We start from the raw sequence: 27,280 nt of genomic DNA on the forward strand, positions 1-27,280 counted from the left end.
TACAGGTGTCTTCTTTTTTTTAAGCCCATAACCATATGTGTGAGGTGGATACTTCTGTTTCAAAGTAGATTTGTTTAAGACTACCAAGAAACACTCTGTGTGACCATGATTTTGCCCACTGCAGTAAAAGGTTAACGTCCTTCACCCCATTCTGCTCATAAAATAAAATGAACTAAACTATCAGACATACGGGCTTCACTTTGCTTCCTTCACCCCTGCTCGTAAAAATGAGCAAAATTCCTTGAATCTTGAGGAATGGAGGGAAGGAGAGAATAATACGAGAGAAAGAGAGAAAAACAAGTCTCTCTTGGCTCTGTGTAAGGAACACTCTGCAGGCAAATACCAAGCTAAGAAGACAAACATTAGAGTTGAGGAGAACACTGTGTTCAGCTATATCCTGTAAGGACCCGGGTGGAGGGGAGCAAGGGATACGAGGAGGGGAAAACAGAAGGAGAGAGGAAGAGGGACTGAGATGAAGGAATGCAAACTAAGGCGATGTGGGAAGGGAGTGAGTGACAGAATAAAGATACGGTTGGGATCATGCAACGAGGTAGGTTGAGGAAAAGTGGAGTTTTCCATGGAGCTAAGACAGTGTTTCCCAGATGGTTTAGCAAGGACCCATTGGAGATTCCATTGGAGACCCCTTAAAAGGGAAAGGGAGAAATACTGTATCTTCTGGGTCATAAGGAGGCCTGAGTCTCACACAGACAGAATGACAGACAGACAGACAGACAGACAGACAGACAGACAGACAGACGCTCGCACACACACACAAAAACCTAGCTTCAACGGCTGCACCTGCAGTGGTCAACCAGTTCCGTTGTCCACTTATCCCCTCACTCATCAGCCCCACCTAAGTCTTATCCCCTTTTTCATCCTCTCTTCTTCTCCATCCCCCTCTTCGTTCATCTATCATTGGCCTCCACCGCCTCCACCGGCTTGCTCTCTGAACCTCTTAAAAGGGGTGAGAGAGGGTGAAGGGAAGAGCTTGTGTTAAGATCAGGCTGATCAGCGTCAGCGTCACTGCATGGCTATGGTGCCAACGTGAGGTGTATGATGTAATCCTTTGGAGTTTGGTTAACTGTTATCCTTAGGACTAAGAGATTTCTCTAGCTAACCAGCTGGATAAGATTCCCATTTCGTGACATTCCTGGAAACATAAAAGTGAGGATGTTCTGTTCTTTAGCGACCTCGCACCAGCCTCTATAAACATATTGATGTTTGACACAGGAAGGACATAGCACAGTCAGCACTCTCAAAAACACTCAAGCTGTTTTAACTAGCTTCCAACCTAGTTTTAGCATCTTTGGCAGGTAGAACAGTTTGAAGGTGTTCCAATGGGAAGCTAAATCCATTCAGACTCCACCCCACCCCCACCCCCCACACACACCATGTTGAAGGCATCAGGGAGGGAGGCCCCAGGCTCTAGTCCTGGAGCTACTGACGGGCGGATGGCGGGACCAGTGCGGCCTCTATAAAGCCAGCTTGTTAAATTCCTCCCCCGAGGATCACTGGAGAATGGGGATAATCAGGACCAGAGGTCTGGAACCACTCACCAGTCAATGGGCCTGGTCTGCTCAAAAATACTGTACACAACAACTTTAACCATGAGCAGACTTGGTCGTATAGATCTATGTAGCTACCTGGGAAGTGTCAGTATCTGGCACATACAGTCATCCACCTCTGACTTATGACTGTGTACCATATGTAGTCATATATATATCTACAATAACATTGTGGGACATTTACCTCAGCCTGAATGAATATAATATGGCTCCATTGCCCTGCCCATCTGTTATTATTCTTATGTTATAATTCACAGCTTCACACTTGTTGAGAACATGCATCAAGGCAACTACTGTCAATGTGGATATGCGTGCATCCGTATGTACTAGATGGATCCCTCTGGATTCCAGTGAGCGAATGGAGTGTTGGAGGCTATCCCTGTCAGATAGGCTACAGTGAATGGAGTGTTGGAGGCTATCCCCGTCAGATAGGCTACAGTGAATGGAGCGTTTGAGGCTATCCCAGTCAGATAGGCTACAGTGAATGGAGCGTTTGAAGCTATCCCAGTCCAGCAGGCTATAGTGAATGGAGCGTTTGAGGCTATCCCAGTCAGACAGGCTATATTGAATGGAGAGTTTGAGGCTATCCCAGTATCTGCTCCAGCCAGGCCTGTGGTGTGGGCTGTGGGACTCCAGGCTGTGGAGCGTGTCAGGTCAGGTTCAGAGGCCAGGGCTCTTGGATGTAGAAAGCCTGCTGGTCAGGACGTCTCCAGGATGTCACTTTCAGCCAATCCTTCGGAGGGGAAGTAAGGGGAAACCTGGCAGGTGTGGATGGGAATGGGGGCAAGGTGGAAAGGATATGGGGGTAGTGTGTGTGTGTGGAGGGAGGCTGGCTGACTGTGACATTGGGAAGGTCTGTTATAGAGATAAAAGGCCCATTACTCCCCTCCATCCTCCTCTTCTTCCCTCTTCCTGCCAAGCCAGCCCCTTTAGAGTTAATCTGCAGCTGTGGACGCCTCCTGTAGTGGAAAGAGGAACACTCAGGAGAGAGAGAGAGAGAGAGAGAGGAGAGAGAGAGAGAGAGAGAGAGAGAGAGAGAGAGTTTCCATGTGTAATTCTGTGAGTGCATTTTGTATATGTCTATGTATATATGTTATACAAGCAAATTCACATTGGTTTGGCCTTCAATTACCTATTCAATTGATCAGGAGTTGTGAAGAGAAGAGACTGAGTGGAGAGGAGTCTCTATAGTTTCAGTGACATTTTTATGCATGCAAAATTAATATCATACAGAGAGAAAGGACCGTTGTGTTACAAATCACATCACAAACACACTGTGGGTGACAGAGGACTTCTTTCCCGGGAAAGAAAGGCGGAAGGGGGGTTAAGGGCTCCACATGGGGAGAATCTCAATTGCATACTCCTCGTGTCCTTTCCAATGTTCCCTCTAAGCTGTGGTTGTGCGCGGGCGTGCAGCTCCCCTGGGACTGCCGCGCAGAAGAAATATCAGCCCCCGCAGAGAAGCACGAGATTGAACTTCACTCAACTTTCTAGAGTTTCCCCCGTTAGATAACACTTTCAACGGTTCCCTTTACTGTGGGAATTGTGATCGAATCAATGTAATATTAGCCACTTTCAATGTAACATATCGTAACAAAACAAACTATGAAAGACTTAGTGTGCTAAATGAACTATGCAAGAGATTTTGTTGTAGGCAGAACTCATCAGAGTAGGATTCAATTGCATTGACTGGCAAGACACAGGCCCGTACTCTACACAGACCTGTGCGGCATAACCAATCAGAGCTGCAGTAGGCCTGTATGATATAGAAATAGACCATTGCCATATATGCTGTGCCATTCACTGTGCCATTCACTTTGACCTGGACAGTGTTTACAGCATGAGCGGTCATGAGTAGATGCGCTTGTTTTGAAATCAAAGCGAAAGCTGCACGTAGCCACGTGCGCACATTTGTTTATATCCTTTGCTAGTTAGTGAGTTATTAGGTTATTCGCCCAGTTAAAGATCATTTGTAGTCAGCAATGGGGGAGTGATTGCTGACAGTGGGGAGGTAGATAGGCAGAGGGTAGTATAATTTGTCTAACTCTCTGTAATAATGGTATGGGAATAATAATGCATTATATTTTGTAAAGTGGTTTGTTGCATCAAACAACACAACATTTCCAGTCACCGTCTTGTCTGAAGGACAAGTGGATCAACAGGTTAATGTCAAGCCCTGCATGTTTTTTTTCAAAAGTCTGGAATGTAGGCAAACATTGAAGACTACACATTGGCTGCTACTGTAGGCTGAACGATAGAACAGCTATTTCCATGTTAAAATGTAATGGGATGCATTTTCTCTCATTGTTTTTGATGTTAGACCACACTGATAGGCCTACACTATGGTCCAATAGCCACAGTAGCCTACTTGACCACTGAAATTAAAGCGGGCACAGCCTCAATGTTTACAATAAACGCCCCCGGAGTTGCACAGAACTTTCACAACATTCAAGTTTGCACTCGTCAGACCTGAAATTTTCTCTGTGACGCAAAAAAGGAGAGGGAACATTGATCCTCTCTCCTCGACCCCTTCTCAAAACCCTTTGGAGGAGGTCAGAGGGGAGGGACCTCTGGCTTTCTCATTCAATGGGTTTTGAGAAAGAGATGAGGAGAGAGAGGATGCGAGAGATCTTCCCATGGTCTCTGTTCCCTATGTCACTTCCTGCGTTAGTGGGTGGGATTCAGCTGGGTAACCTATGACCTCTTACCTGTACACATTTCAGTCACTTGGAAAGGAAATAAAGCTGTATGACAACATGACTAAACTTCCACCACACATCATCCCATCCACACATGGTTGTCAGTGGATGCATCCATCCCCCAAATCCGTCCAGCATCTGGCGGGAAGCCCCTGATGCCTCTGGGAGATGGAGTTATGTGAGGTGGAATGCTTTTGACATAATCCACAGAGCATTGAAGCCAATGAAGGGAATACTAGCTACTGTATGTGTTGTGAAAGGTGCTTTGTCTTATGATGAATTTCACCAGGGAATTAGTTTAGTCTCTAGGTATATAAATGAAATAGATTACTCTTCATTGTATGCATCCATCTTCAGTAGGGAAGTGCATATTTTCCCTTCAAGATGATTCGATACATATCTACAGTGGGGCAAAAAAGTATTTAGTCAGCCACCAATTGTGCAAGTTTTCCCACTTAAAAAGATGAGAGGCCTGTAATTTTCATCATAGGTACACTTTAACTATGACAGACAAAATGAGAAAAAAAATCCAGAAAATCACATTGTAGGATTTTTAATGAATTTATTTGCAAATTATGGTGGAAAATAAGTATTTGGTGTACCTACAAACAAGCAAGATTTCTGGCTCTCACAGACCTGTAACTTCTTCTTTAAGAGGCTCCTCTGTCCTCCACTCGTTACCTGTATTAATGGCACCTGTTTGAACTTGTTATCAGTATAAAAGACACCTGTCCACAACCTCAAACAGTCACACTCCAAACTCTACTATGGCCAAGACCAAAGAGCTGTCAAAGGACACCAGAAACAAAATTGTAGACCTGCACCAGGCTGGGAAGACTGAATCTGCAATAGGTAAGCAGTTTGGTTTGAAGAAATCAACTGTGGGAGCAATTATTAGGAAATGGAAGACATACAAGACCACTGATAATCTCCCTCGATCTGGGGCTCCACGCAAGATCTCAAAATGATCACAAAATGATCACAAGAACGGTGCGCAACAATCCCAGAACCACACGGGGGGGACCTAGTGAATGACCTGCAGAGAGCTGGGACCAAAGTAACAAAGCCTACCATCAGTAACACACTACGTCGCCAGGGACTCAAATCCTGCAGTGCCAGACGTGTCCCCCTGCTTAAGCCAGTACATGTCCAGGCCCGTCTGAAGTTTGCTAGAGAGCATTTGGATGATCCAGAAGAAGATTGGGAGAATGTCATATGGTCAGATGAAACCAAAATATAACTTTTTGGTAAAAACTCAACTCGTCGTGTTTGGAGGACAAAGAATGCTGAGTTGCATCCAAAGAACACCATACCTACTGTGAAGTATGGGGGTGGAAACATCATGCTTTGGGGCTGTTTTTCTGCAATGGGACCAGGACGACTGATCCGTGTAAAGGAAAGAATGAATGGGGCCATGTATCGTGAGATTTTGAGTGAAAACCTCCTTCCATCAGCAAGGGCATTGAAGATTAAACGTGGCTGGGTCTTTCAGCATGACAATGATCCCAAACACACCGCCCGGGCAACGAAGGAGTGGCTTCGTAAGAAGCATTTCAAGGTCCTGGAGTAGGCCTAGCCAGTCTCCAGATCTCAACCCCATAGAAAATCTTTGGAGGGAGTTGAAAGTCCGTGTTGCCCAGCAACAGCCCCAAAACATCACTGCTCTAGAGGAGATCTGCATGGAGGAATGGGCCAAAATACCAGCAACAGTGTGTGAAAACCTTGTGAAGACTTACAGAAAACATTTGACCTCTGTCATTGCCAACAAAGGGTATATAACAAAGTATTGAGATGAACTTTTGTTATTGACCAAATACTTATTTTCCACCATAATTTGCAAATAAATTCATTAAAAATCCTACAATGTGATTTTCTGGAATTTGTTTTCTCATTTTGTCTGTCATAGTTGAAGTGTACCCTATGATGAAAATTACAGGCCTCTCTCATCTTTTTAAGTGGGAGAACTTGCACAATTGGGGGCTGACTAAATACTTTTTTGCCCCACTGTAGATACATTGGCTCCGATATGATACAGGATCGATAAGTTTCAGTTTGAAACGATTCGCTTCGATTAGAGATTGAATCAATGCGTTCCGGTTCGATGCGATACTATTCGATGGACTGGGTCTCTGAGCCAGATCTGTCTGAGCTGACTGTGTGAATGTAGTCCCCGGAGCTAAACCATAAGGGAAGCTGGGCATCTACCACCCCACTGTCAGTTTGGGGGGGCATTGTTTTCTTTTTCTTCCTCCCCACTTTTGATCTAAAAAAAAAAAAACATCACCCGCAGATGAATTAGTTAATTTTGCAGATTAAAAGTGGTAGATCTAGTAATGTATCCATATGCATCTTAAAAATGTGCTACGACACAGCAAAACATCAATGTACATAATTGTATTCACACCACTATTTAAGCATTCACAAAACATCTGTACATCGACCAAAAAGTGTTACAAAATTTGGATTTCACCCCCGTCTCCTAATCAAATGCTTTAGAACGCTTGAACATTTTGACAGAGTTGAGCTTCTCTTCTTCTCTGCTTCAACCATGCAGTGTGGGTAGCAAAAACGATTGCTGTCCTCATTATGAAATTAGCAACTTTACCCTGAATATCTATAGCTGACCATACTGATTGTTTCAAGCAAAACTACCAAAACGATTGCTGATGGTGAACCCGAACAATCAAATGAAAACCTAATCCCTGATCAGCACGTAGCCTACCTATAGACAGATGAGAGTGGTGTCTCCGGTGGTAGCTTAGGCTACTTTTATTAAACAGCACATTTGATAAAAATAGCCTAGCAAATGACATTGTTTAACATAAAATGTAATATTGCGCAATCCATTTGACAAACATTTGAATGCTGAAGGTGACCAGCAGATGTGCCGTTCGGCATGAAAAATGACTTGTATATATATATATATTTTTTTTTTTTTACCTTTATTTAACTAGGCAAGTCAGTTAAGGACAAATTCTTATTTACAATGACGGCCTTCCTTGTTCAGGGCCAGAACGACAGACTTTTTACCTTGTCAGCTCGGGGAATCGATCTAGAACCCTTTCGGTTACTAGTCCAACGCTATAACCACTAGGCTACCCGCAGGACGCAATTGTCACACAAGATGAGGTATTCTCAGAAGGTAGAAAGAAAGTCATTTGAGAAAAAAAGAACTTGTAACGTTTGAATCTATTGCCTGACCGGTGGATGCTACATTTGAATCGAGTTTGGGGTCGATGCGCTCATATCTTAAACATTTGAACCAGGGACCGATGCATATCGGTCAATCATAACAACCCTAATCTTCAGTATTCTACAAACAATGTTTGATTTGATCCAGTTAGATCAGCAGCTTTCTCTCTCTCTTCTCCCTCTAATATCTTTTTCACTCCACTGAGCTGAGCTATCCTGCACTGGCCTGGCTACACATCCACCATAGTTGCTGAAGCCAGCACAGTTCGGGTTGGCACAATAGTGTGGAAAGAGCTTAACTGTGTGCAGGCCCAGGCTTGGTAGATTGAGCCTTACTCGTGGACAGACAGGTTCAAGCCTGTCTTTCCTCACACCCCTGTAAGAATGGTGTTTAGGAAACCCAGAGAACAGGAAAGGCAGAGCAGGCCATGGAAGAATAGAGGGATATCCCCTTACAGGGTACCCACCTTTTTCCTTCAGGATAGAGTTGGGAAGAGGGGGTATGTAAATCACACCACCTGTCTACACACACGGACTAACACACACGCGTGCGAGTGCATGCGTGCGCTCATGCACATGTGTGTGTCTGCCTGCGAATGTGTGTGTTGGTATGACACCCTCCCGACCATTCCCCGTTTACGCCGCGTTGGCCCAGTGGATTAGAGTAGGATCAATCCTGGCCGATATTTCTGCGGTCCCCTAAGAATGAGCCCTGGATGCGGGCCTGTAGCCGGCGGAGCATGTAGCTTGGGGCCAGCCTGGGCTTTAAGGCTTAACACCCCATTTTAATTACGCTTGACTAGAGAGGAGAAGTAATACAGCAACTCAGACAAGCTGTGATTTCCTGGGCTGTGGGGTGGGGTGGGTAAATCACTGAATGCAATTACATTTCATTGGTGTAGTTGGTGTCCAGACCAGGGTAGTAGATGCAAGATAATGTGCAGGATGAATGGGCTTTAGCCTATAGATTTGTGTTGGATTGATTACTTTTGACATTTTCCTGTGAGATTTTGTTTGGAGAAAATAACTGTGCTAGCTGAGCTGACTGGTGTCCCTTGTTGTGATATGCAATGCCGCCCCCCAGTGGTTGTGTAAACCCACGCTACAAGAACCAATCTCTCCCTCTCTCTCCAGGAGGCACCAGGGACATAGGTTCAGCTCTGACCAGGATGTGCATGAGACACCGCAGCATCGAGACTAAACTACGCCACTTCACCAAGTAAGTGGTCCACCTTCAACCCTGCCTGATTCCTCTCCCTACATCTCTGTGCATTGCTAATGGGGGTACAAGTCCTGTCCTTACCCTCCCTCTTCTTTCCTCTCCTCCCCAGTGCTCTTATGGAAGGCCTAGTCACTCCTCTCCAGGACAGGATAGAGGAATGGAAGAAGACAGCTAACCTGCTGGACAAAGACCACGCCAAAGGTGAGGGTTTATGTTAAAAGGGCTATATATATTGAATTTGATTGATTGATCAAATCAATCAACAAATGACGCTTAAATCCAGGTTGACCGCTCCTTCTCTCTTCATCAGAATACAAGCGTTCTCGCCAGGAGATCAAGAGGAAGTCCTCAGACACCATGAAGCTCCAGAAGAAGGCCAGGAAAGGTAACATTGAACCGCACCCTGTGACATGATCTGATTGGCTACTGCTAAAAACGACTGGTTACTGATTGGCTACTGTTAAAAACTCTGTCCAAAACAGGATGTAGACTAGATAGAAAATGTGTTGTACTGCTGTAGGCTAGTTACCAGCACATAACTGGGAAATGCCACAACCTAGTGTCCTGAATGAGAAATACATTGTCATGGGTTTCCAATGAGGGATAAATCAGAAATGAAGGCTATCATCCAAAAGGTTTGGAGAGTTTGGAGGTAAAAAAGAAGAGGTTTATGTGTACAACTTTGATCTATTTCAATGCGTCTAACGATGACTGTGCCAACTCTAATATTGGGCTTTCTGTCTATGCTTTCTCTCCCCCCCCCCCCCTCCCCTCTTCCACCCATGCTACCTGTCTGTCTCCTCCTCTGCCTCCTCACTGGCCTATTTCCCTGCTGTAGAGCTTCTAGGTATGTGTGTTATGCTTTCCCCACATTTCCCCACGTTGCATGAGGCATTTCATGATAATGCTATAGTTATTATCCGGTGTGTGTGTGTGTTTCTGTGTGTGTGTGTGTGTGTGTGTGTGTGTGTGTGTGTCCTGCATCATCACGTCATTGTGTCTGACCATCTCACCTGGAGTGTTGTAGTCTGTCTGATACTGGTGTGTCCTATCAGTATTGACATACCCCTCGTCTGTGATGGGGAGTAGTGAACTATATGTAGTTCAACTAGTAATTGAATTACATTTGGCAGTAGCTTGGTGGTAGTTCACCTAAATTCAAATCAAGCTAGTGTTTTTAGTAGATAATTACTTAGTTTTGCCATGCAGCGTTGTAGCTAACTACAGGAACTGCGCACTATATAGAAATATGGGAGAAGTAGGCAAGACATTCCTTTCTTTTTTGTCATCAGATCTGCCAAATTCTCACTTGAAGTTGTGTAATTTAGCCTATTAAAAACTCATTCTGTTAACATCTGACTCCAGTCCAGAGTGATCTGTTTGTAGCAATTTGTAGTCTATGACATTTCAGATTTACATATGATTAATCACTGAGTACTTTGGATGTAGTGAAATACTTTTTCAAAGTAACTTTAGTTAAGTCAACTATATTTCTCTTAAGGGTAGCTGTAGTGGAGCTTAACTTAATTAGTAGCTTGGTAAACTATATTTTAGCTTCCCCAACACGGCCTGCTCTACACACCCCTCTTGGTCATCATGTCACCATGTTTCATAATTTGGGTACAAAACTTTTTTGTTACAGTCTCTTGAGTTGAACGGTACTAGTCACTGGTCATTTTCCACAGTCACTGGTCATTTTCCACAGTCACTGGTCATTTTCCACAGTTGTTCAGTAACCTCTTTACATACTGAACAGAGGAGAGAATTATTACTATCTCATTATCTATAGGGCACTAAAAGCAATGCGGAAATCTAATTTCCTCTGCTTTTAAAGATCCTAGCACTCCTCTATCTTAGACATATAGGCTGTGAGAACTGGTTAGAACCGGAAGTGGAGCCAATTACCCCTTATCTATTTTCCTAGCTTGCCTCCACCTAGAAGGGGGATTTATCTCTTTGTGTAGATGAAGTATATAAAGACTGTGTCATTTGTAAATGAACAATATACTCCCCAGGTTCATCCTGAGAGAGTGATTTTCCTTGCAATTGCTCAAATAAACCTCTTATTACTGATAATGAGTTGTAATGAGTTTTCCTCAACAATAAGGCTGTCTCATACATGGCGGCTGAATATGTCATCAGTGTTGTATTTACCTGTGCTAGTAAACCATGTTCATTTCAGGATCTCCATCCATATCATCTGTTTTTTTGGTCAAATACACCAGATATGTACAGTGAAATGTGTTGTTTTACAGCATCAGCCATAGTAGTACAGCACCCATGGAGCAAATTAGGGTTGTGCCTTGCTCAAGGACACCAACAGATTTTTCACCTTGTCTGCTCGGGTATTCAAACCAGCATCCTTTTCCTGACTGGCCCAACGCTCTAACCCACTAGGCTACCTGCGGAGTTGTTGGTGCTAGTCTCGTTTAAGATATGTGCTGTAGTTTCGTCCCATTCTCATTGACGCGTATCATTTCAGTGCAGTGTTGTTTGTCAATGGTGGTCTGTCCTACGGTACACCGGCAGGCCCAAACCTGGCAGAGGGTTCTAATCACCACTCTTTTCTTCTCCTCCTCCTCTCTCATTTCATCCTCATCCTCTAACCATTTTATCCAATGCCCCTCATCCCCGGGTACCCTGTTCTTTCACTATTGACCCCTCCCTCTGCTATCCCCTGCCCCTTACCCTTTCTCTCGTCTTCCTCTTTTATCTTCCCTCCTCTATGTACTCTTCTCTCTTTACCCCCCCCCCCCCCCTCCTCCCCAGGCCGGGGTAACCTGCGTCCCCAGCTGGACAGTGCCATGCAGGACGTCAGTGACCTCTACCTTCTGATGGGGGAGACCGAGAAGCAGGCGGTGCGCCGGGCCCTCCTAGAGGAGAGGGGGCGCTACTGCTTCTTCATCAATCTGCTGAAGCCTGTGGTGGTGAGCACAGATCTAGGATCAGCCTATCCAAATCCAAATCCTTAGCTATTATAGGGAAAACTCACTCACTTTAGATCAGTCTGTGGTTGTGAGAGGGGAGGATGATGATAGAGTTGGCTGGGGTGGGCGCTGGGGCATATATCTAGGATAAGATTACACTCCCTAAATCTTAACCTTAACCAGTATGTGGGAAAAACCTGCCTGATTGTAGATCAGCGTATGGTGGTGAGAGAGGAGGATTGCTGAGATACCAGGGCGGGGTGGGCTCCCGGGAGAAGTTGCCTTGGCTTTAGGCTAGAGTTGAGGGTTGAAGTCAATTCCACAAATTACATTATAATTATATTCTCTCTCCCTGTTAATTACATTTAATTCAATTTAAATTCCAGGTCAGTCTTTGAATTCCTCTGAATTCCAATGTTAGGTAAATTCCAAGGATTCAATTCCCAAATCAATATTATCCCCAAAAAGAGAGTTCCGAGAGCCGATTCATGACCCGCCAATTAGCATAAATGTATTAATATTTTTTATGACTCCAGAGCAGTAGACTATTCCCCATCCCTAAATTAATTAATTTGTCTGCATGTCTACATTTGGATAAAAGGAAACCATGCCATGAATGAATAAGGATAGGCCGATCTTCTTATTTTCACAATGCTGTGCGGCACATTGACACCTCAAATTGCTTTGAGAAAGAGCCCTATAATTAGCATTCTTCTAATAAAACCTATACTGATATAACAAAACAATATTTTTACAATCAATATTGTTTATTTTTTATTTTATTTATTTCACCTTTATTTAACCAGTTAGGCAAGTTGAGAACAAGTTCTCATTTACAATTGCGACCTGGCCAAGATAAAGCAAAGCAGTTCGACACATACAACGACACAGAGTTACACATGGAGTAAAACAAACATACAGTCAATAATACAGTATAAACAAGTCTATATACGAAGTGAGCAAATGAGGAGATAAGGGAGGTAAAGGCAAAAAAAACGACATGGTGGCAAAGTAAATACAATATAGCAAGTAAAACACTGGAATGGTAGATTTGCAGTGGAAGAATGTGCAAAGTAGAAATAAAAATAATGGGGTGCAAAGGAGCAAAATAAATAAATCAAATAAATACAGTAGGGAAAGAGGTAGTTGTTTGGGCTAAATTATAGGTGGGCTATGTACAGGTGCAGTAATCTGTGAGCTGCTCTGACAGTTGGTGCTTAAAGCTAGTGAGGGAGATAAGTGTTTCCAGTTCCAGAGATTTTTGTAGTTCGTTCCAGTCATTGGCAGCAGAGAACTGGAAGGAGACGCGGCCAAAGAAAGAATTGGTTTTGGGTGTGACTAGAGAGATATACCTGCTGGAGCGTGTGCTACAGGTGGGAGATGCTATGGTGACCAGCGAGCTGAGATAAGGGGGGACTTTACCTAGCAGGGTCTAGTAGATGACATGGAGCCAGTGGGTATGGCGACGAGTATGAAGCGAGGGCCAGCCAACGAGAGTGTACAGGTCGCAATGGTGGGTAGTATATGGGGCTTTGGTGACAAAACGGATTGCACTGTGATAGCCTGCATCCAATTTGTTGAGTAGGGTATTGGAGGCTATTTTGTAAATGACATCGCCGAAGTCGAGGATTGGTAGGATGGTCAGTTTTACAAGGGTATGTTTGGCAGCATGAGTGAAGGATGCTTTGTTGCGAAATAGGAAGCCAATTCTAGATTTAACTTTGGATTGGAGATGTTTGATGTGGGTCTGGAAGGAGAGTTTACAGTCTAATCAGACACCTAGGTATTTGTAGTTGTCCACGTATTCTAAGTCAGAGCCGTCCAGAGTAGTGATGTTGGACAGGCGGGCAGGTGCAGGCAGCGATCGGTTGAAGAGCATGCATTTAGTTTTACTTGTATTTAAGAGCAATTGGAGGCCACGGAAGGAGAGTTGTATGGCATTGAAGCTTGCCTGGAGGGTTGTTAACACAGTGTCCAAAGAAGGGCCAGAAGTATACAGAATGGTGTCGTCTGCGTAGAGGTGGATCAGACACTCACCAGCAGCAAGAGCGACATCATTGATGTATACAGAGAAGAGAGTCGGTCCAAGAATTGAACCCTGTGGCACCCCCATAGAGACTGCCAGAGGTCCGGACAGCAGACCCTCCGATTTGACACACTGAACTCTATCAGAGAAATAGTTGGTGAACCAGGCGAGGCAATCATTTGAGAAACCAAGGCTGTCGAGTCTGCCGATGAGGATGTGGTGATTGACAGAGTCGAAAGCCTTGGTCAGATCAATGAATACGGCTGCACAGTAATGTTTCTTATCGATGGTGGTTAAGATATCGTTTAGGACCTTGAGCGTGGCTGAGGTGCACCCATGACCAGCTCTGAAACCAGATTGCATAGCAGAGAAGGTATGGTGAGATTCGAAATGGTCTGTAATCTGTTCGTTGACTTGGCTTTCGAAGACCTTAGAAAGGCAGGGTAGGATAGATATAGGTCTGTAGCAGTTTGGGTCAAGAGTGTCCCCTCTTTGAAGAGGGGGATGACCGCAGCTGCTTTCCAATCTTTGGGAATCTCAGACGACACGAAAGAGAGGTTGAACAGGCTAGTAATAGGGGTGGCAACAATTTTGGCAGATAATTTTTAGAAAGAAAGGGTCCAGATTGTCTAGCCCGGCTGATTTGTAGGGGTCCAGATTTTGCAGCTCTTTCAGAACATCAGCTGACTGGATTTGGGAGAAGGATAAATGGGGAAGGCTTGGGCGAGTTGCTATGGGGGGTGCAGTGCTGTTGACCGGGGTAGGAGTAGCCAGGTGGAAAGCATGGCCAGCCGTAGAAAAATGCTTATTAAAATTCTCAATTATGGTGGATTTATCAGTGGTGACAGTGTTTCCTATCTTCAGTGCAGTGGGCAGCTGGGAGGAGGTGTTCTTATTCTCCATGGACTTTACAGTGTCCCAGAACTTTTTTGAGTTAGTGTTGCAGGAAGCAAATTTCTGCTTGAAAAAGCTAGCCTTGGCTTTTCTAACTGCCTGTGTATAATGGTTTCTAGCTTCCCTGAACAGCTGCATATCACAGAGGCTGTTCGATGCTAATGCAGAACGCCATAGGATGTTTTTGTGTTGGTTAAGGGCAGTCAGGTCTGAGGAGAACCAAGGGCTATATCTGTTCCTGGTTCTAAATTTCTTGAATGGGGCATGCTTATTTAAGAACGTTAGGAAGGCATTTATAAAAAATACCCAGGCATCCTCTACTGACGGGATGAGATCAATATCCTTCCAGGATACCCCGGCCAGGTCGATTAGAAAGGCCTGCTCGCTGAGGTGTTTCAGGGAGCGTTTGACAGTGATGAGTGGAGGTCGTTTGACCGCTGACCCATTACGGATGCAGGCAATGAGGCAGTGATCGCTGAGATCTTGGTTGAAGTTTGGATAATCAAATAGTTTAATTGAGACTTAAATAAACAATTCATAGAATTGAATAGGCTACAGGCTGCAAAAATACATTTATTTAGTAGGCAATTGGCTTCTCAAACTTTTACCGATCACACAGGTTTAAACTTAAATGGCCTGCATATGGTCTAAATGAATGAATTTACATTGCGTAATAATTAACTGATAATTAACTGAATTATCATAAACAAATACCTGCTGCTTGCACTTTTATCGGGTTGTTGTCCTCCTTGTCCACAATGATTCCAAACTGGGGATTTCACTTACGCAGTACCTGATACCACGATGGTGTATTCCACCATCATAACCTTTCTTTTTATTTCTCCTGTTACGTTAGACATTTTCGCGTGAGCTAGGAGTCAGGGAAAATAGACTTGCCAACTTATTGTCGCGTGGCAGACGGGAACATAAGATCTGCACCTGGACAAATTATGAATGTTTCAGCACCACAGACATAATGGACAGTTCCCTGCTCCAGTCTCTTGCTGCATGGATGGTCGCCTAGTCCTAGACTATATCTGCCTCACTGCTCACATAATGGAATTCGCAACACATTTCAACACAACAAGCTCCTGGGCTTGTACAATTTTTTTTTATCTTGATGTAATTCAAACGTTTCCAACCCGCAATATAATTGTATTGAACCGCCAGCCGACCACTGGTTGAAAGAATGTTTTCATTCCACCCCGGATTTTTTTGCAGGTCAACCACAGGGAACTGTGGGTATCTGACCCAATGTAGGACTGTACTTTTAGGCACAGATGTAGAACCTGATTATCCTACCCAAATCTTAACCATTATATGGAAAAGATTTACAGACCATACTGCATTCTGCAGTACTGCAACTGCATTCTGTCCACAGTGGAGTTGTTTGGTGGTCTTAACTTTCATGTTAAAGTTTTTTTTCATTTAGTCTTTCAGTTATTTCAGTTAGTCTTAAATAATGCACATGTTATGTCTTTGTGTGTTGCTGAGCGAAAGGTCTTGTTGTTGCTCCTCTTCAGAATGGAGAGATAGCCATGCTGGGAGAGATCACTCACCTGCAGGCCATTGTTGATGACCTCACTGTGCTCACTGAAGACCCACACAAACTGCCCCCGGCTAGTGAGCAGGTAATCTCCAACATATACACAAAAGAACAAGACTTTCCTTACGCAAGAAATCAGTCTTGCAAGCAAACATGCTTAACCAGTAGCACATGTCAAACAGTGAATGCACTTAGTGTAGGTATTGCTTGCGTAAACTCTCTCCTCTCTCTCGCCAGGTGATCGGGGACCTGAAGGGTTCAGACTACAGTTGGTCCTACCAGACCCCTCCCTCCTCTCCCAGCAGTGCTGCCTCCAGGAAGAGCAGTATGTGCAGTATCCTCCAGATGCCAACTGTCGGTGCCCATCGTCTCAGTAGTGTCTCGTCCCATGATTCAGGGTTCATCTCTCAGGATGCCAACACCCACTCCAAGCCCCCCTCGCCCATGCCCTCTGACATCACCAGCCAGGTAGACACTCCTCGGAGTCAGTCAGTCTCTAGGCTCCACTCCAGGTTCTCTTGTCACGTTCTTGATTATCAAACCTTTGGAGTATGATAATGCACAGACCTGGGTTGAAATTTGATTATTTGTTATTTAAATAATTATGTTCTGTATATTTCAGTATTCAAATAATATGTCCCGAGTCTAATACTTCTATTTCTTAGTATTTATTTTCAAATAATTTCCTAAATACTTACAGTTGAAGTCGGAAGTTTACATACTTAGGCTGGAGTCATTAAAACTTGTTTTTCAACCACTCCACAAATTTCTTGTTAACAAACTATAGTTTTTTAAGAAATCGGTTAGGACATCTACTTTGTGCATGACACAAGTAATATTTCCAACAATTGTTTACAGAAAGATTATTTCACTTATAATTCACTGTATTACAATTCCAGTGGGTCAGAAGTTTACATACACTAAGTTGACTGTGCCTTTAAACAGCTTGGAAAATTCCAGAAAATGATATCATGGCTTTAGAAGCTTCTGATAGGCTAATTGACACCATTTGAGTCAATTGGAGGTGTACCTGTGGATGTATTTCAAGGCCTACCTTCAAATTCAGTGCCTCTTTGCTTGACATCATGGGGAAATCAAAAGAAATAAGCCAAGACCTCAGAAAGAAAATTGTACCTTGGGAGTAATTTCCAAACTTCTGAAGGTACCACGTTCATCTGTACAAACAATAGTACGCAAGTATAAACATCATTGGACCATGCAGCCGTCATTCCGCTCAGGAAGAATGAACGCACTTTGATCCTAGAGATGAACGCACTTTGGTGCGAAAAGTTCAAATCAATCTCAGAACAACAGCAAAGGACCTTGTGAAGATGCTGGAGGAAACAGGCACAAAAGTATCTATATCCACAGTAAAACGAGTCCTATATTAACATAACCTGAAAGGCCGCTCAGAAAGTAGTAAGGTCATTGCTCCAAAACTGCCATAAAAAAAGCCAGACTACGGTTTTCAACTGCACATGGGGACAAAGATCATACTTTCTGGAGAATTGTCCTCTGGTCTGATGAAACAAAAATAGAACTGTTTGGCCATAATGACCATCGTTATGTTTGGAGGAAAAGGGGGAGGCTTGCAAGCCGAAGAACACCATCCCAACCGTGAAGCACAGGGGTGACAGCATCATGTTGTGGGGGTGCTTTGCTGCAGAAGGGACTGGTGCATTTCACAAAATAGATGGCATGAGGATGGAAAATTATGTGGATATATTGAAGCAACATCTCAAGACATCAGTTAAAGCTTGGTCATGGGTCTTCCAAATGGACAATGACCCCAAGCATACTTCCAAAGTTGTGGCAAAATGGCTTAAGGACAACAAAGTCAAGGTATTGGATTGGCCGTCACAAAGCCCTGACCTCAATCCTATAGAAATTTTGTGGGCAGAACTGAAAAAGCGTGTGCGAGCAAGGAGGCCTACAAACCTGACTCAGTTACACCAGCTCTGTCAGGAGGAATGGGCCAAAATTCACCCAACTTATTGTGGGAAGCTTGTGGAAGGCTACCCGAAACGTTTGACCCAAGTTAAACAATTTAAAGGCAATGCTACCAAATACTAATTGAGTATATGTAAACTTCTGACCCACTGGGAATGTGATGATGAAATAAAAGCTGAAATAAATCATTCTCTCAACTATTATTCTGACATTTCATATTCTTAAAATAAAGTGGTGATCCTAACTGACCTAAAACAGGGAATTTTTACTATGATTAAATGTCAGGGATTGTGAAAAACTGAGTTTAAATGTATTTGGGTAAGGTGTATGTAAACTTCCGACTTCAACTGCATTTCAAATACTATTTTCAAATGTATGGGAGTGTATTTTAATCAGTGCATTTTCAAATACTTTCATGTGCATTTCCAAATGCATTACAATATTCAACTACTTGTCTTTCCAAGTAAAAAATATGTAACTTCCATATGTCTTTAAAAGTAATTGAAATATCTTAAATTGTATTTGAACCCAGGTTTCTGGCTGGTATGTGTTATTACTTATACCATCAAGCCTGTTAGATGATGCTAGAGTTTTCCTCCTTGATATACTATGAATTATTGTGGCAGATGGCTGTTAAAATTTCTCTGTACATAGAATGGGAATCAGGGAGGGAATCTGATGCAATCTTCCAAAGCAGAAGAGCAATATTGTGTGATGGTTTGTTGTAGAAGAGTAAATAGTTCCTTGAGTCATATTCTTTCCCCTCTTTCCCCTTATTTTCCCTCCCTCTCACTCCCTCTCCTCCTCTTTTCTCAATCTCACTCACTTCTTGTCACTCTTTTAATCTATTTCACCCTTTCTCCATCTCTCCCACTACTCTTCTCTCTCCATCTCTCTGATTCCATCTACAGAAGTCCACCAGCTCAGCCTCCTCTGAGGCATCAGAAACCTGCCAATCTGTCAGTGAATGCAACTCTCCCACCGCGGTTAGTACACAGACAGACAGACACAGACAGAGACAGACAGACAGACAGAGACAGACAGACAGACAGAGACCGACAGAGACAGACAGACAGACAGACAGACAGACAGACAGACAGACAGACAGACAGACAGACAGTTGAAACCCAAGGAATTGTGGGGAATAAACGGCACCCATGTCTCAGAAGGGAAATGGAAGGAAAAGAAAGACAGAAAGAAAGAAAGAAAGACAGCCAGCCAGCCAGAAAGAAAGACAGAAAGAAAGGCAGCCAGAAAGAAAGAAAGAAAGACAGCCAGAAAGAAAGAAAGACAGCCAGAAAGAAAGAAAGAAAGAAAGAAGCTGTGTGACATACAGTGCCTTGCGAAAGTATTCGGCCCCCTTGAACTTTGCGACCTTTTGCCACATTTCAGGCTTCAAGCATAAAGATATAAAACTGTATTTTTTGTGAAGAATCTACAACAAGTGGGACACAATCATGAAGTGGAACAACATTTATTGGATATTTCAAACTTTTTTAACAATTCAAAAACTGAAAAATTGGGGGTGCAAAATTATTCAGCCCCTTTACTTTCAGTGCAGCAAACTCTCTCCAGAAGTTCAGTGAGGATCTCTGAATGATCCAATGTTGACCTAAATGACTAATGATGATAAATACAATCCACCTGTGTGTAATCAAGTCTCCGTATAAATGCACCTGCACTGTGATAGTCTCAGAGGTCCGTTAAAAGCGCAGAGAGCATCATGAAGAACAAGGAACACACCAGGCAGGTCCGAGATACTGTTGTGAAGAAGTTTAAAGCCGGATTTGGATACAAAAAGATTTCCCAAGCTTTAAACATCCCAAGGAGCACTGTGCAAGCGATAATATTGAAATGGAAGGAGTATCAGACCACTGCAAATCTACCAAGACCTGGCCGTCCCTCTAAACTTTCAGCTCATACAAGGAGAAGACTGATCAGAAATGCAGCCAAGAGGCCCATGATCACTTTGGATGAACTGCAGAGATCTACAGCTGAGGTGGGAGACTCTGTCCATAGGACAACAATCAGTTGTATATTGCACAAATCTGGCCTTTATGGAAGAGTGGCAAGAAAAAAGCCATTTCTTAAAGATATCCATAAAAAGTGTCGTTTAAAGTTTGCCACAAGCCACCTGGGAGACACACCAAACATGTGGAAGAAGGTGCTCTGGTCAGATGAAACCAAAATTGAACTTTTTGGCAACAATGCAAAACGTTATGTTTGGCGTAAAAGCAACACAGCTGAACACACCATCCCCACTGTCAACCATGGTGGTGGCAGCATCATGGTTTGGGCCTGCTTTTCTTCAGCAGGGACAGGGAAGATGGTTAAAATTGATGGGAAGATGGATGGAGCCAAATACAGGACCATTCTGGAAGAAAACCTGATGGAGTCTGCAAAAGACCTGAGACTGGGACGGAGATTTGTCTTCCAACAAGACAATGATCCAAAACATAAAGCAAAATCTACAATGGAATGGTTCAAAAATAAACATATCCAGGTGTTAGAATGGCCAAGTCAAAGTCCAGACCTGAATCCAATCGAGAATCTGTGGAAAGATTTGAAAACTGCTGTTCACAAATGCTCTCCATCCAACCTCACTGAGCTCGAGCTGTTTTGCAAGGAGGAATGGGAAAAAATGTCAGTCTCTCGATGTGCAAAACGGATAGAGACATACCCCAAGCGACTTACAGCTGTAATCACAGCAAAAGGTGGCGCTACAAAGTATTAACTTAAGGGGGCTGAATAATTTTGCACGCCCAATTTTTCAGTTTTTGATTTGTTAAAAAAGTTTGAACTATCCAATAAATGTCGTTCCACTTCATGATTGTGTCCCACTTGTTGTTGATTCTTCACAAAAAAATACAGTTTTATATCTTTATGTTTGAAGCCTGAAATGTGGCAAAAGGTCGCAAAGTTCAAGGGGGCCGAATACTTTCGCAAGGCACTGTATCTATGGCTTAAGAGGCCCAGAGGAATCTTGCTATAGTACAGTATGTGATGAACACGATGACTCAGACATGTCTGTCCATTCCGCAGTTTGGCTCGGGCTCATCCTTCGGTACCTTCCGCCCCGCTCTCTCACACACTGGCTCCATCAGGCCTCTCTCTGTCATACTTCCTGGGTCCCCCACATTTAACCGCTCTCCTGGATCCAAAACCCCCTCACCCATCTCAAAGGTTCCTAGCTGGAAGGTTTGTTTTAATTTGCTGCTTTTCCGTTTTAATCTTTTATTTGCTTAACTGCTTTTTCCTTGGCTGTAACAACTCATTTGCATAACTCATGATGCATAATATCTTCAGGATCCATTCTGTTGTCGAATTCCGCTTTCAAATCTCTCATGCCAAAGATTTGCTAAAGTGAGCGGACTTTGCTAAACTCATTGTAATAAAGGACTCATGCTTAGGGCTGAGATCTATTTGTGTAGACAGCACAAGCAGATTTGGTACCATGCTGTTAGAATTTAACCTCTTCATGGACCCTCATACTGCTTCCATTGTACCACAATGGAAAGACTTCTGAACTGCTGAATGATAGACATGTCCAATCCAAGGGTACATTGTTTAGTTCATTTCCTCATTGCCTCAATATTACTGCCACAGGATTGGTCTAAAACCAGTACCTATGAGCCCTCATTGGCTACCACTCTGCAGCAAAGGAGAGAGTCATTGGACAGGATGAGGGAGCAGGAGGTTCCTTCCAGTCCTAAAGGGTTCTCTGGGATGCACCCAGACACTCATAGGTCCAGGATGGCCCAAGCTACTATAGCAGCCAAGGTAACGATGAGCACACATTGGATGCAGTAACAGTACTCAACAATCAGCATGAGTTGTTGAGATGTAGATTTTAATGTTTGCCACTACTACTGTTGTACGGTAATGTGAGTCTCCTCTCTCTTATCTCTCTCTCTTTTTCTTTCTTTCTCATTCTGTTTTCTCGCTCTCTCTCTCTCTGCGTGTGTGTGACCATGTGTGTGTGCGTGTGTGTGTGTGTGTGCGTGCGTGTGTGCGCGCACAGCACGGCGGTGAGGCCATGTCCCCAGCAGCTAGTACACTAGCCATGGTGCTGACGCGTGGTCTCAGTATAGAGCAGCAGAAGAATAGCAGGGAATCTCTGCAGTACTCCAGTGGCTATAGCACCCAGACCAACACACCCTGCTGCTCAGAGGACACCATCCCCTCACAGGGTAACATACTCTGATCAACACCAGATAACAACACGTATCCCTTCTAACAGTAGTACCTGAAATTGTATAGAAAATCCGATAAGATCCGGCTGTCTCATTCTCTCTGCTGTTCTCAGGGTCTGACTATGAGTGCTACTCTCTGAACGGGGACGCTGATACCAGCAGGGAGGCTGACTTCGACAAGTCCTCCACCATCCCCCGCCACAGCAACATCGCCCAGAACTACCGCCGCATGATCCAGACCAAGAGGCCGGCCAGCACCGCCGGGTTACCCGCCGGAGTGAGCCCTCCTGGTGGTATGCATGGAGTGATTTATGGGGGTGATGGGAGGCACGGAGCCATCACCTCTGGAACAGCCACCATCCGCCGGACCCCCTCCTCCAAAACGGGGGTGAGACGCACACCGTCCACCTCAGGCCCCATCGCCATCCGCCCCCCCATCGTTCCAGTCAAGACCCCCACGGTGCCAGACTCTCCTGTCTACTCCCCCTGTTACTCCCCCAGCTACTCTCCCAGCCTTATCCAGAGCATGGGCAGCGAAGAGTACCTGTATGGGGACGAGACTCCATCCAGCGCCTTGGAGTACATGAAAGCCTCCCCCAAGCGGCTGAGCCTACCTGACACCACCGCCTGGAGCTCCGGAGGGGGGCTGGACCAAAGTGTCTATGCCCAGCAGCCCCCTGGCATGACAGGCCTCAGCCTAGAGGAGGACCCCCAGCTGGCAGCCAACCGCCACAGCCTGGTGGAGAAGATCGGAGAGCTCGCGGCCAGCGCCCACGCCCTGGGCGAGGGTCAGTTCCCCTTCTCCTCTCTGGACCCTCTGCCAGCGGACCCAATGGGTACCAACTCTGTAACCCAACACCCACAACAACCACCACACAGGCCCCAGGAGGGCGTGGACATGCTGGTGTCCATACGGAGAGGTGTGAGGCTCCGCAAGGCGGTCTCCAACGACAGATCAGCCCCCAGGATACTGCAGGATACTGCAGCAGCATCCAGGATACTGCGGTAGTATCTACCGGGACTGACCACAGAACTGTGGTGCCACTGCAAGCTCTAGTAGTGAAATGAATGAACACTCATCTTCGACAGGAAAAGACTGCATGAAAGGAAAGGGAAAACGAGTGTCAATGTGTAAAGATTCAATGAATGGCCATGGGTGGCCAATGGACAAATTTCACGTAATGAATTGCATACAAATGTATTTTTATGTCGTATTCCTATTTCCCATGTTGTCTGTGGGCTTAGTGGCTGTGGTTGTCTATTCCCTCTGTCTCCTAATGAATCAGCCCAGGCACCTTTCCTATAGACTCAGTGATCAGGGCCTGTATTCACAAAGTGTCTCAGAGTAGGTGTGCTGATTCGTGTATAATGAATCTATAATACAATTATATGGACAATGGTGCTGAGTGATTAGTGCTTTTTGAGGTCCGTTTGGTTTCGGTTCGATTATATATACAGTATAACTACTCATTCAAGGGTTTTTCTTTATTTTTACAATTTTCTACATTGTAGTATAATAGTGAAGACATAAAAACTATGAAATAACGATTGCCTTGATGACAGCTTTTTTTCTTCTTTTTTTTTTCTCCCCAATTTCGTGGTGTCCAATTGTTTAGTAGCTACTATCGCTACAACTCCCGAACGGGCTCGGGAGAGACGAAGGTTGAAAGTCATGCGTCCTCCGATACACAACCCAACCAAGCCGCACTGCTTCTTAACACAGCGCGCATCCAACCCGGAAGCCAGCCGCACCAATGTGTCGGAGGAAACACCGTGCACCTGGCAACCTTGGTTAGCGCGCACTGCGCCCGGCCCGCCACAGGAGTTGCTGGTGCGCGATGAGACAAGGACATCCCTACCGGCCAACCCCTCCCTAACCCGGCTGACGCTAGACCAATTGCGCGTCGCCCCACGGACCTCCTGGTCGGTTATGACAGAGCCTGAGTCTCGCGAACCCAGAGTCTCTGGTGGCACTGCCCCACCCGGGAGGCCCTTGATGACAGCTTTTTAATGAAGACATTGTCACATCGTTTGTAATAAATGGACCAAGATGCAGCGTGGTATAGTTCCATCCTCTTTATTTTGAAGTGAAACTCAAAGAAAACAATAAATGCAAACCGAAATGCAGGCAACCATACATAGTCAAGATCCCACAAAGCACAAATGGAAAAAGGCTCCCTAAATATGATCCCCAGTTATTGACAACGATAAACAGCTGCCTCTGATTGGAAAACCATACCAGGCCAATTTAGAAATATAATCACCTAGATGTCCCACCCTAGTCACACCCCGACCTAACCAACATATAGAATAAAAAACTCTCTATGGTCAGGGCGTGACAGACATCAACACTAGGAAATAACACATATGGAATCATGTAGTAACCAAAAAAGTGTTAAACAAATCAATATAGATTTTAAATGTTATATTCTTCAAAGTAGCCAACCTTTGCCTTGATGACAGCTTTGCACACTCTCACTATTTTAGTAGTTCTTCAAAGTAAATAAGGCATACTTTTATGACTGCTGAATACCAACTATCAAACACTTAAATGATGTATTTTCAAGAAAAAATACCTCATGAAGCGAGAGCTCTCTCTCGATCGCACATTAATCTGTCTCTTTTACGTAGTTGGCGTAAAAGAAACAAACCGGACCAGTAGGCGCTCAATGGATTATGGTCATTGTAGTTCATGTTTTCTGAGCTTAACAATGTAGAATATTGGCCTGTTGGAAACTACTACAACATCACAGAGTTCGGGCTTGATCTGATTGTTCTTTAGAGAAACTGCATAATGTGTGCATTGAGCTTACAGAAAACTGAACTAAATGGGCTTCAAATAATTGAACCATGTCTGTCAGTTTAGTTGTTAAAATACGGAAAAATAACTGAAATGTTAGTTAATCACTCAGCACTAATGGACAAGGATGATTTTATCCTAGATCAGCACTCCTACTCTTAAATGCTATATGAATATGGGCCCAGGAGGTAATTTCAAAATGGCGGTTGAATGCTGTGTCTTATTGTGTGTGTACTAACACAGCCATCTGTTGTCTGAAAGTGACGGGGCTAAGTTGCTCTGTGAGCCTAGCTGTATGTTATGTTGTGTATTATTATACTGATGTATGTATTGCTGTTTGTATCATAAGCTGAACACCAATGTATGTTACACATCGGAGAAATGTAAAAGTCATGTAAAATAGGAGCGATGTGGCAGTGGTTTTATTGCTGTACTGTACTATCAATTTATTCTGCAATTAAACCAACCTTTTCCTGTAGAGGGATGTTGCCCTTTATTTTGAGTCTGAGATTTTATATGATGCACAACAATGGATTGAGGTTTTACAGTTTTTATGACATCCTATATGCTAATTGAAAATCCAAGCAAGTATAGTTTTCTTATGGAATTGTGATTAGGCTATGTAGTAGTTTAGATGAAGGAACAAAGGGTGAAAAGAGCACATGGTTATCAGGACAGGTGGAGTAAGAGCCATTTCAGCCTGGTGTCATAGACTAGGCATAACACACTAAATGTAAATCTGGGACATTCATAAAAGTTGCATGTCCGAATCTTATCAGGGACAACTTTAGCATTTGAGCTAATAAGCAACTTTTCAACTACTTACTACGTTTTAGCTACTTTGTAACTACTTAGCATGTTAGCTAACCCTTCCACTAACCCTAACCTTAACCATTTTAGCTAACCCTAACCTTAACCCTTTAACCTAACTCTTAACCTTAACCCTAACTCCTAGCTTAGCTAACATTAGCCAGCAAGCTAAGTTAGTGTTAGCCACGTAGTTAACGTTAGCCACACCAAATTGGAATTCTTAACATACAATACCAGTCCAAAGTTTGGACACACCTACTCATTCAAGGGTTTTTCTTTATTTTTAAAATGTTCTACATTGTAGTATAATAGTGAAGACATAAAAACTATGAAATAACACATATGGAATCATGTAGTAACCAAAAAAGTGTTAAACAAATATATATTATATTTGAGATTCTTCAAAGTAGCCACCCTTTGCCTTGATGACAGCTTTGCACACTCTTGGCATTCTCTCAACCAGGTTCACGAGGCAGTCACCTGGAATGCATTTCAATTAACAGGTGTACCTTGTTAAAAGTACATTTGTGGATTTTCTTTCCTTCTTAATGCGTTTGAGCCAATCAGTTGTGTTGTGACAAGGTAGGGGTGGTATACAGAAGATAGCCCTATTTGGTAAAATACCAAGTCCATATTATGGCAAGAACTGCTTTTCTTGAAGACAGGAAGGTCAGTCAATGCGGAACATTTCAAGAACGTTTACAGTTTCTTCAAGTGCAGACGCAAAAACCATCAAGAGCTATGATGAAACTGCCTCTCATACGGACCGCCACAGGAAGGAAGACCCAGAATTACCTATGCTGCAGAGGATAAATTCATTAGAGTTACCAGCCTCAGATATTGCAGGCCAAATAAATGCTTCACAGAGTTTAAGTAACAGGCACATCTCAACATAAACTGTTCAGGCGAGACTGCGTGAATCAGGCCTTCAGGGTCGAATTTATGCAAATAAACCACTACTAAAGGACACCAATAAGAAGAAAAGACTTGCTTGGGCAAATAAACACGAGAAATGGACATTAGACAGGTGGAAATCTGTCCTTTAGTCTGATGAGTCCAAATTTGAGATTTTTTTTCCAACTGCCATGTCTTTGTGAGACGCAGAGTCGGTGAACGGATGATTTCCGAATGTGTGGTTCCCACCATGAAGGATGGAGGATTAGGAGGTGTGATGGTGTGGGGGTGCTTTGCTGGTGACACTGTCTGTGATTTATTTAGAATTCAAGACACACTTAACCAACATGGCTACCACAGCATTCTGCAGCAATATGCCATCCCATCTGGTTTGCGCTTAGTGGGACTATCATTTGTTTTCAACAGGACAATGACCCAAAACACACCTCCAAGCTGTGTAAGGGCTATTTGACCAAGAAGGAGAGTGATGGAGTTCTGCATCAGATGACCTCGCCTCCACAATCACCAGACCTCAAACCAATTGAGATGGTTTGGGATGAGT

The 27,280-nt window shown here is 43.8% G+C and overlaps 1 protein-coding gene across 3 annotated transcripts in view; it reads left to right on the forward strand.

The window, feature by feature from the left end:
- The window catches only part of LOC139407058 (protein MTSS 2-like), a 45,025-nt gene extending 19,533 nt beyond the window's left edge, over nt 1-25,492 (forward strand). The window contains exons 4-14 of one of the 3 annotated variants that reach the window (XM_071150379.1): nt 8,591-8,675; nt 8,788-8,879; nt 8,989-9,063; nt 11,448-11,605; nt 16,049-16,156; nt 16,309-16,539; nt 18,933-19,007; nt 21,064-21,219; nt 21,628-21,801; nt 22,043-22,211; nt 22,328-25,492. In XM_071150379.1, the coding sequence (XP_071006480.1) occupies nt 8,591-8,675; nt 8,788-8,879; nt 8,989-9,063; nt 11,448-11,605; nt 16,049-16,156; nt 16,309-16,539; nt 18,933-19,007; nt 21,064-21,219; nt 21,628-21,801; nt 22,043-22,211; nt 22,328-23,223 (2,219 nt within the window). In that variant the 3' untranslated portion in view covers nt 23,224-25,492. The remainder of the gene's footprint in view (nt 1-8,590; nt 8,676-8,787; nt 8,880-8,988; nt 9,064-11,447; nt 11,606-16,048; nt 16,157-16,308; nt 16,540-18,932; nt 19,008-21,063; nt 21,220-21,627; nt 21,802-22,042; nt 22,212-22,327) is intronic. The other 2 variants (XM_071150389.1, XM_071150400.1) reach the window with 2 other exon arrangements.
- The last annotated feature ends 1,788 nt before the right edge of the window (nt 25,493-27,280 follow it).

The sequence above is a fragment of the Oncorhynchus clarkii genome, chromosome 1, assembly GCF_045791955.1.
Source record: "Oncorhynchus clarkii lewisi isolate Uvic-CL-2024 chromosome 1, UVic_Ocla_1.0, whole genome shotgun sequence".
In the NCBI taxonomy this organism is placed as follows: Eukaryota; Metazoa; Chordata; class Actinopteri; order Salmoniformes; family Salmonidae; genus Oncorhynchus; species Oncorhynchus clarkii.